Source organism: Lycium ferocissimum, chromosome 12, assembly GCF_029784015.1.
Source record: "Lycium ferocissimum isolate CSIRO_LF1 chromosome 12, AGI_CSIRO_Lferr_CH_V1, whole genome shotgun sequence".
Taxonomy (NCBI): Eukaryota; Viridiplantae; Streptophyta; class Magnoliopsida; order Solanales; family Solanaceae; genus Lycium; species Lycium ferocissimum.
This window is the reverse complement of record NC_081353.1, coordinates 48273972-48284355: the sequence shown is the minus strand read 5'-3', so window position 1 is coordinate 48284355 and position 10384 is coordinate 48273972. Positions and strand designations below refer to the sequence as shown.

General features: G+C 33.9%; 2 protein-coding genes across 2 annotated transcripts; one reads left to right on the top strand and one right to left on the bottom strand.

Annotated features, from left to right (window-relative positions):
- The first annotated feature begins 458 nt into the window (after positions 1 to 458).
- LOC132039676 (fructose-1,6-bisphosphatase, cytosolic) lies at positions 459 to 4598 on the top strand. The gene is made up of 12 exons (XM_059430175.1): positions 459 to 826; positions 1301 to 1348; positions 1434 to 1508; positions 1586 to 1647; positions 1751 to 1817; positions 1926 to 2039; positions 2207 to 2293; positions 2571 to 2641; positions 2711 to 2776; positions 3653 to 3739; positions 3822 to 3897; positions 4226 to 4598. The coding sequence occupies exons 1-12, from the start codon at positions 668 to 670 to the stop codon at positions 4334 to 4336; spliced, it is 1023 nt and encodes a 340-aa protein (XP_059286158.1). The 5' UTR covers positions 459 to 667; the 3' UTR covers positions 4337 to 4598.
- A 661-nt stretch (positions 4599 to 5259) lies between these two features.
- On the bottom strand, positions 5260 to 5935 carry LOC132040608 (histone H3.2). The gene has a single exon (XM_059431263.1). It carries the CDS (start codon positions 5888 to 5890, stop codon positions 5480 to 5482), a length of 411 nt encoding a protein of 136 aa, XP_059287246.1. The 5' UTR covers positions 5891 to 5935; the 3' UTR covers positions 5260 to 5479.
- Positions 5936 to 10384: the final 4449 nt, after the last annotated feature.

Genomic DNA, 10384 nt, shown 5'->3' with positions numbered 1-10384 from the left:
AAGGGTAAAAAGTGTAAGAGTAATGACATAAAGTGGGTAAAGTTGCTTCAGGAATATAATATTAAGAAATCTCTATCGTATCAACTTCAGACATAATTATCTAAAAAAATTTATTTATAACAGTATTATTTTCAATGAAAATTACTTTATTTATTTATATATTTTAGAAAAAATCACTACAACATAATAACATGAAGTATAAATATCATTACACTAATAAAAATCACAATCTATAATAAAAATATTTTTAAAATAATAAAAAATCAAATTTAACGCCGTGCGAACGCTTTTGCATCTGACACTTACACCCCAAATATCAGTTCATTTGCACCCCAAAGGGTTTTTGATACGCCGAGCGAGGTACTCGCCCGAAAATGCCCTTGAAAACACGATCACAGTGGAATAGAATAAGCATAAGAACAAACAGTGACATTATTTTCTGCTGTCCACTGGTACAATCATGACGAAAAGAAAAAAGAAAAAAAAGGTACTATGGCTCCGGCTTTTTATCTCCACGTGTCATAGGAAACTTCCATTGACATCAGATATCCCCCAAAATCCAATCCCCCTTCATTTTCCCAGGGCTACCCTTTTTACATCGAATTGCGTGCCAGCCAGCCAACATAGATAGAGTGCTTGATTGCTGGAGAGTTGAGGGCAAGTAGCAATGGATCACGCGGCAGATGCGCACAGGACAGATTTGATGACAATAACAAGGTTCGTGTTGAATGAGCAGACTAAATACCCTGAATCTCGTGGCGACTTCACTATCTTGCTCAGTCACATCGTTCTTGGCTGCAAATTCGTCTGTTCTGCCGTTAACAAGGTCTCTTTATCGTTGACTGACTTTTTATAATCTTGCTTGCTGAATCACCATTGATATTTGAAAAATAATTAGGAGAATTTGAAAAATCACCTGCTAATTATATTTCTAGCAATTTTCACCCCTTGAGAATTGGAGAGTGTAAATGCTCCCCTTCAATTAGATCAAACTTCATGCTGATCAAGTAATTACTTGGCCAGACAAACAATCCAAAACTCATACTCTATAACACTCAAATCCAATTACAATTTACAAGGTGTCGTTCCAAACAAGCTCTTAATTTGGGTGAAAATAATTCTACAAGCTCATGTGCAAGAGGTTGAGCTTTTCTTTGATAATATTTTTTTTTCCCTTATAGTTCTTAGTTGAATGGAGGAATGTGAATTCTTTCAGCATGCACTTAAACTAGTTTTACGTTGTTTTGTTTTATCTTTCCTTCCATTATTGATGTATTTACCTGTGGATACATCTTTTCAGGCAGGTTTGGCCAAACTCCTTGGGCTTGCTGGTGAGACTAATGTGCAGGCAAGTTGTTAGAAATGCTGTACTTGTAGTGTTAAAGTATTTAATTCTTTGTTTCTTATCAGAATGTTATAATTTCTAATTGAAGGGTGAAGACCAAAAGAAACTGGATGTACTCTCGAATGAAGTGTTCATCAAGGCTTTAGTCAGCAGTGGACGAACAGTAAGACCTACTCATGTTTTACTGTACTGTGTTAAAATACCTAGTGGTCCTGATCTGAAAGATCTCAAATTATACAGTGCGTTCTTGTGTCTGAAGAAGACGAGGAAGCTACTTTCGTAGAGCCAGCTAAGCGTGGAAAGTACATATCGTAGCTCTTCACAGTTTTCACAACTTTCAAGAGCTAAGGTTTTTCATTTGGGTTAGCATTAATATGACTGCATTTCATACAATATTAAAAACAGGTACTGTGTAGTTTTTGATCCTCTGGATGGATCTTCCAACATTGATTGTGGTGTTTCAATTGGAACGGTATTATTCCACGTTGAGCTATTAATTTTTCATTCACAGGCTTTCAACTAGTATAATTTCTACTTCTTACATGATGGCATAATGACATAATGCATCTGTTTTATCTAGATCTTTGGGATTTACATGATGAAAGATGTTCATGAGCCAACACTAGATGACGTCTTGCAACCCGGAAAGAATATGTTAGCTGCTGGATACTGCATGTATGGAAGTTCTTGTACGGTACGTATATTTCCTCTTATTGTAATAGATTTGAGAGTTTTGTTAGATTCCACAAACTTAGATCCAAAATTATACGAATTTGTATGTGATTCTTATTGGAAACTGTTTCGAAGTGTAAATTGCAAGTAACAGTGACAATATCTTTTTTCGGGCTCTGTTGTTTGCAGCTTGTCTTGAGCACTGGAAAAGGTGTTAATGGTTTTACACTTGACCCCTCTCTTGGCGAGTTCATCTTAACTCATCCAGATATCAAGGTAACATTGTTCGTCAACTATTACTTCTATTTAAAGCATACACGTGTCTCCATACCCATTAAAATTATCTACCCTTCTGCTATTTGATATTTTGAGTTCTTGACCTTATCTTTTCCACATAACTCATTCCATAGCTTGTCTAGATTTTGTAAATATTATTCTCAGCCCATCGGCCATCAGCATTGCAATTTATGATTTTATATTTTTTTGTTAGATGTTATTTGGATTGATGCATCTTTCTGTTTAGCAAGGTCATAACATTGCTTCCTACATGCAGATTCCTAGGAAAGGGAAGATTTATTCAGTGAATGAAGGAAATGCCAAGAACTGGGATGGTCCAACATCCAAGTATGCTTAATGAGTTTAATAATCTACATTTCCAGTTCATATGATGTCTTACATTTCTTCGAATTTCAGATATGTGGAGAGCTGCAAGTTCCCCAAGGATGGTTCTCCACCCAAATCCTTAAGATATATTGGAAGGTACTTGAGCTATGTATTGTGAGATTTTAAGTGCTAAATTGCTTAGTGTTTTTTTTTTTTTCCAAATGTATATTGTTGTGGGTTTTGACTGTTATGATTTCATTTCCTTTTGATCAAACGATTGCATCTTCAAATTCACTGTTCAAGCATTGAATTAACTTCCTAAGATATACACAAAAATAGAGATGAAAAACTTCTGGCGAATTGTCATCTATTGCTAAGAATCATTCCATGATCATTCTGCAGCTCTTATAAGTCAACTACAGTTCAAAATTTCAAAAGTTAAGAGGTTCATATGAAATGTGCAGACAGGGTTGAATGTATGTCAAACACTTATAAATCAAGCTCTTGACTTGTTTGGTTCGATTGGATGGGTTGGGTTTAACCAGAATGGCTCCTCCTATTTTGAGGGGAACTTTACACAAATAGCTGTCCAGATTCATTGTTTACTTTTCCTAGCCAGTATACATAGATTATGCACTGATTATACACATATTATACATCCGCCGGATTATTTTTAGTTTATAGCAGTTGGGTGGGCAGCTATTTTGGTTAATTCTTCTATTTTTTTTGAGTGAGGCATTTATGGGTCTTGTGAATTCTGAAAATCAACAATCATTTGATGTTGGTATCCTGTAATTTCAATTGTTTTTATTGCTAAAGTCCTGCTTAGCAAACCTGATTTAAATGCAAAAGATGGCTTTCTCGGTTGGGTTTGCATATTACTTTGCAGTTGGCCATAATGTGTGAAGATAAAACAACTTTTGTTTCTATTAGACAAATCTGTGTATATGAACTAATCGTGAGTTAAATGTTGCCTGATGCAACTACTAATTACCATCTCTTTTTACATGACATACGGAATGTAACTTGCAGCATGGTAGCTGATGTTCATCGTACATTACTCTATGGAGGTATATTTTTGTACCCAGCTGATAAAAAAAGCCCCAACGGAAAGCTGCGGTAAGTTGTAAACATCTTCTGAGTCACGAAGGAACTTCTCAATGATAATTTCTGAGGTTACAAATGATACTGTATGAAACAGGGTTCTCTATGAAGTATTTCCCATGTCATTTCTGATGGAACAAGCAGGAGGCCAAGCATTTACTGGAAAGGAGCGGGTAAGATTTCTGAATATTTATTAACCACTATAATGAAAGACAAACTGCAAGTTTGTTTTTGTTCCCCTTCTAGTTCTTGCCAAAAAAACAAAAAAAAACTTCCTAGACAAATGAGAAGTGTGGTGGAGCTGACATTCTCATTCCAGTTCTATTGGTCCTTTCTTCGTGGGACTTGAGTTTAGTGCTCGAGTTATCAATGCATGTGTACTTTTATGAATCAAGATTAAGATTACGTGAATCTAGTGAAAACTTGAAAAACAACAATTACACCTTAGTCCCAAATAAGTTGGGGTCAGTTATATGAACTCTGATTGACCATGTTATGCAGGCATTGGACTTAGTTCCTACGAATATACATGAAAGGGCGCCAGTATTCCTTGGTAGTTATGATGATGTGGAGGAGATCAAAAGGCTTTATGCTACTGAAGAGCAAAATTAATGGATGCACGTTTACCTTCGCTCACTTTACAATTCTTGCTGATGCTCATTACTAATTTGTTGAAGTAGAGCAAATTGCTGGTTGTTACAAGTCACAAAATCATCAATTATGACTACAGATGCATGTTGCACATTAGCTTGTTAGCTACTGTGATAATAATATGTGCATATAAATGAGCAATCTGCAGATAACTGTTGTCTGTTTGAATGTATTTATTTATTTACAAATGAAGATTAAAGAAGATACTGAAATTTCAAGAAAACGTAAGCTGGAAAATAGAGACTCCTAGCTGCTAAGGTTCAAATGCTCTGTTTGAGAATTCACTTTATCTTTTCTGTTTCGCATAAACCGGGTGTATGAAGTCGGCACATAATGGGTTTGTCTCTCTACCTTTGTTTTTAAGCATTTATAAAAACAAGTCAACCTGTTAAGAGGCAACCAGAAACGAAAGCTAAATATTTTCAATTGGATTTCGCGAACTCGTGGGAACTGTCTTGTTTTCTTATAAAATAACATAAAAACCAATTGACTATGAAGAGAAATCAAACAGGGAAAACGAAAAAGAGGAAGACCTGCTCATTTCAAGCAACATTAACCCATTTTACTCTCTATCCCTCACACAAGTCCTTCACCAATCCGGGGATACTGGCCTTTTGGGACAAGGAAAAGAGATTAGGCAACAATGGTTTTTACTGATATGGGCTTTGTACAATGCAAAGTTCATCAAAGATAAAGCAATGGCGCCTATTCTCAAAGATGAGATTGAGGATTTAGCCTTTAAAAGTTAATCCAAAATAATTAAGGTTTTAGTTTATCAAGAAAGTATTTTATTCTTTTTTCATATTCTTAATTCAATGAACTTAATGCTTAATATGGAATAACTAGAAAAGCAAACAAAAATATAAAAGAATCAATCAAACGAGTGGAAGAAACTAATAGATGTTTCAACAGATGATACTTTGTGTCATTCTACATGAATAGAATCAAATTTAATCATACATGAAAACAAGAGAGTTGAGGAACTTTGATTTTCATTTCCAAAAGTTACATTACAATTCAAGCAAAAACAACTAAACCCACCAATCTCCCACTTTCACCATGAACATTACAACACTAACCCATAAAACAGTAAAAACAAATTAATTAAGCCCTTTCACCCCTAATACGCCTAGCTAACTGAATATCCTTAGGCATAATGGTCACTCTCTTAGCATGAATCGCACACAAATTAGTATCCTCAAACAAACCCACCAAATACGCTTCAGCAGCTTCTTGAAGTGCAGCCACAGCACTACTCTGGAACCTCAAATCAGTCTTGAAATCCTGTGCTATTTCTCTTACAAGTCTTTGAAACGGTAACTTTCTGATTAAAAGCTCAGTACTCTTCTGGTACTTACGGATCTCACGAAGAGCAACAGTTCCAGGGCGGAAACGATGAGGTTTCTTCACTCCTCCAGTAGCAGGTGCTGATTTCCTTGCGGCTTTTGTTGCTAATTGTTTTCTTGGTGCTTTTCCTCCTGTCGATTTTCGTGCTGTTTGCTTTGTTCTTGCCATTGATACAAATTTGAAAGATCGCAAAAAAGCAGAATATTTTTATTCTTTTTTGTATGGAAATAGAGAGTATTTGTTGTGATTTTGGTGTGGAAGACAGACGTGTATATATAGGTTAGACGAATGTTTGGGGGGAATTTTTTTAGAGATTTGTTTGGGGAGGAAAATTTGAAATTTTGGGAAAAGTTTTCGGCGGGTTAGAATGTGGAGTTGTAGACCGTAGGATTTGATTTTTAGGAACGGTGACGATTTGGGTTAGAGAGATGACACGGATTGCGATCCGTGTGCTTTTTAACTTCTTGTTTTGTAGCATAGACGCTTAGCCGGGAGTAATTTTCGGGAATATGGAAGGTTCTTTTTTTAATTCCAAAAAATTATCAAAACCGGCAAATTAATAAATATAGATTTCAAATAATTCAATAATAAATATGATATACATAAAATATTGACTAACATCGTATTATATAAATTACTTAATAACTCAACTCTCCAACACTTTCAAAGTTTTAATTTCATTATTTTGTTTCTTATAATTTGTTTTAGTTATTAAATAATTGTTTTCCTCTATTATGACTATATTTAACATAAAAAATAAAATAAAAGTTTAAAAATATTTTGATAAGGTTGCTTATGGATTAATTTGGGGAACATATTTAATCTAAATCAATCCAATTTTAGATAAGTTAAATTGGACATGTCGTAAACGGGTGGATTGATAATTGGGCGCATGATTAACTCACTCAAACTTGAACGGGTGGATTATGTTTTTATGGGCTAATTTTAGCACCTCTAGTGATTAAGCAATCAACACGATTTGAGAGAAATCTATATCTATATATAATATAAAGCTAAACATAGACAAGGTGATGTGACACCTCTCTATGACCTCCATTAGTATTTATCTTTTTTCTCATTTATTTTGATATTTTTCTCTTAGTTTTCCCCTAAAAACTGCAAAAAAATAAAGATACTCTATTTATCTATTCCTTAAATGTGTCTCATTAATTTCTTTCTTCATTATTTTGGCCACGCCAAAAGATTGCAACGTATAATGATCACGGATCAGTTACACAATATTGCTTTCAACTCATAAACTCCATTTTTTACTCTCTATATATATTTTTCTGTGAAATATTAAGTGTCAAATTACCGTTAGTTGACGGGAAGAGGTAGAATTTAGATTGGTGGTCATAGGAGGCAGAGAAAGGTGGATAAGAGAATACGGTGTCTGTCGGTTTTATTTTGTGGCATGAAGAAGAACCTTCACACTGTTAGATAGTGAAGGCAGGCAGCAACAGCTGACGGAATAGGATTTTTGGTTAGGTTTTTCCTTATAGCGTGTAAAAATGTGTAATTGAATTCCGGTGTGAGTGAATGAGTATCATTTTCTTTTCTTTTTGTGAATTGTGTCTGCTTCGGTATTTTTATTCATTCAGTTTATGAATATGGCGGATGTAGTAGCGTGTCGTGTTTGTGAATGATTGAATTCTTTATTTACTGAAAAGGAGGCCTTAAATCCGCTTTTTTTGTTTAGAAGGGGAAGGAATGAAACAAATTTCCCTAGTAGAATATGCCCGAAATGATTGAGGGACAAAATAGGTGTTGCTAGAAATGAATCAATACCCACTGGGCAGACTAGGCCGCATATGAATATAGATGCCCCATTCCCCATTTCCTTTCTTGGGGGAATATCCGCCTGACTGTGAGACCGACTGGTCGAACAGAGACGAAAGTCGGCCATAGTGATCCGGGAGTCCCGTGTGGAAGGGCTCTCGCTCAACGGATCAAAGGTACGCCGGGGATAACAGCTGAAATGTGAGTGAAATTGTGCTGGTGTGTGAATTGTGTGTGTGTGTTAATAGGAATAAGCATGGAACAAATGGACGAATGCATGTGTTAGATAAAAAGTCAATCTCTTTTTCTACTTCACAAGGAAACAATTCACATGATTATGTGTTGTCATTTTATTGTTTTAAGTTAATTTTTACTTGCTTATAGAGCCCGTTTGGATTGGCTTATAAGTTGCTTATAAGTCGTTTTCACTTTTTTTTTTTTTGAGTGTTTGTACGGTCGTTAAAGTCATTTTGTGCATAAAATAAGCCCAAAAAAGTAATTGAACCTGTTTGGCTTAGCTTATTTAAAGCAGCTTATAAGCTAAAAACAACTTATAAGCCAAAAAAAATAAGTTAGCCTACCCCAACTTATTTTTTTTTTTACTTATAAGCTACTTATTTTAAGCCCATCCAAACAGGCTCATACTTGATTCAAGGACAAAAGGGGTAAGACGTTGGACTCATTCTGATGATGGATGCTTGTATTCTCTTTTTTATTTTCCAAATATATGGATATTGAGACTTTTGTGAGCTTCTAAAGTAATTATGAGTCATGATAACTCAGTAGTACTTTTTTCTACTCTCTCTTTTCTATTAGAAAGAAGGTTGCAGTTATTAGGAGATCGCATAATTTGTGTTTCTCTTAGTTTCTGGTACCAAGAGTATTTTTAATCTTCTCTCTCAAATCTGGGTTCTAAAAATAATGGTTGGTCTTATATGTTTACATATTGAAAAAAGATCTTCACTTTGTCGATCTATTGGTTCAAATAGATAGGCGTAACTCACAACATAAAATATGTTATCATGTATATTTGTCTGATCCATTCGATGGATATTGATCAAATGTTCATTGTTTTCTTCCGCAAAGGCATATTAAATTTATTAATTGCTAGCCAATTTCTTCTTCATTAGTTAGAAGTCATTAAAAACAATGTCATTAGAATAATATTTGTATCTCCTTTTTCCTTCTATTTTTAAGTAACATGTTTGTAACTCCTATTTCTAAACATATTATTTATTTAAAGGAAAAATTACACTGTATGATATTTGGGGGGAAATATTTACCTGCTTTAGCACATATTTTGAGTTTGTTACCCAATTTAGCCCATATTTGTGTATAAACACTATTATACAATTCTGTTGATACATTACGTATGATGATATATAAAATTGTATGGTATTGCATCATATATTCATATTGTGTCAACTAAAATATGGCAATGTGGCTTAATATTTTATGTTGGGCTGTATATTTTTGAATATTTCCCTTACTTGAACCAAGGACAATATTTATTTAATTGGGCAATTCCAACAATAGAATATTTATAGTTTTATTTTTTTAAAAAAAAATAAAATAGAAGTATGTTGGCCTATTGTGAGTCCTCTGTTTGATCGGCAAAAGTATTTTCTCTTTTTAGTTTCTGTTAACATGTTTAGTTTCTTTAATTTAATGATTCATTGCGCTCTACTAACGTCTCAACTCTCAAATCCCTCTACCTTGTCAATCGAACTATTTTCTCCAGTTTTTTCATTTTTCATTTACCTTTTTTTAAGAAATTTTTTCAAAGGTCTCTAAATATATTTATAAGTTACAAATAAACACCATTAAAAAATTATAATATGTTTAATAATTATGTAGGAGATAAGATCACAAGTCTTTAACTATGAATAACATTTACATGTGAATACAATCACTAATAAAATATTATTATCTACAATGTATTATTATAAATAACCTTTAAATAGGAAGGAAAGGTTAGAGGATCATGTAACATATTATGTTTAAATTAAATGTTAACTTATGTTTCCCAATTAAGAGGGCTTTCTTATTTTAATTCTTTTGAAAGGCATGTGATGCTTTATCTTGAATTTATTTTTCTGATCTTTTCACATGCATTTTTTTGTTATATATATTTGATGTTTATTGTTTTCCTGTGAATATCCTACATTATATAACTATTTTTTAATTCAATTTTAATTTCTATATTAACTAAATTTAGAAAAAATAAGTGTCAGGACCCATTTCGGGGCCGCGCGGGCACCTACCTTCCCACCTTGGTAGGCGAACCCTCTCGTTTATACAACGCTTCAATCACATAACTTTCCTTTCAAAAGCATTTGAAAATTAAGAAAAACAGCGGAATTTCATTTATAAATACTAACTCGAATGTTACATAATTTGACAATACATTTTTACAGACTCGATACCATTTTCCCATGACCTGGTCAAGACTAATACAAGAGCGACTAAGTAAATTTCAGAATGACATCATATTCTAAGACTCAACCTCCAATCCGGAATGAAATGGGAGGAGGCCTTCCAGACAAGCACTACATAACTTCCACATATACTTCGATCAATCACCTGAAACAATCTACACCCAAAAGGGTGTAAGAGTGCAATATCAGTACAACCACAAGTACTGAGTAAGTATCATAGGTCGACAACGATTAGTAGTACATATCGATAAAGAATTTCACAAATAATGATGATAATCACTAAATTAAATCACATATTCCAAAGCAGTAGATCACAACTTCAATATAACTTAAGTCGCAACTAATCTTCAACGAATTATAAGTTGGCCCAAACACCTATACAGATTCTCAACATCTTTTTGTCCACCTTGCGTGACACAATACACTACGAGTCTTAGACTAATTT

What these genes read in the sequence shown, in the direction of transcription:
- LOC132039676 (XM_059430175.1), top strand. Translation starts at nt 668, where the DNA reads ATGGATCACGCGGCAGATGCGCACAGGACAGATTTGATGACAATAACA. An exon ending in TGTATGGAAGTTCTTGTACG is followed by an intron (nt 2,040 to 2,206) that starts GTACGTATATTT and finishes TGTTGTTTGCAG; the next exon opens with CTTGTCTTGAGCACTGGAAA. An exon ending in CATTTACTGGAAAGGAGCGG is followed by an intron (nt 3,898 to 4,225) that starts GTAAGATTTCTG and finishes CATGTTATGCAG; the next exon opens with GCATTGGACTTAGTTCCTAC.
- LOC132040608 (XM_059431263.1), bottom strand. Translation starts at nt 5,890, where the DNA reads ATGGCAAGAACAAAGCAAACAGCACGAAAATCGACAGGAGGAAAAGCA.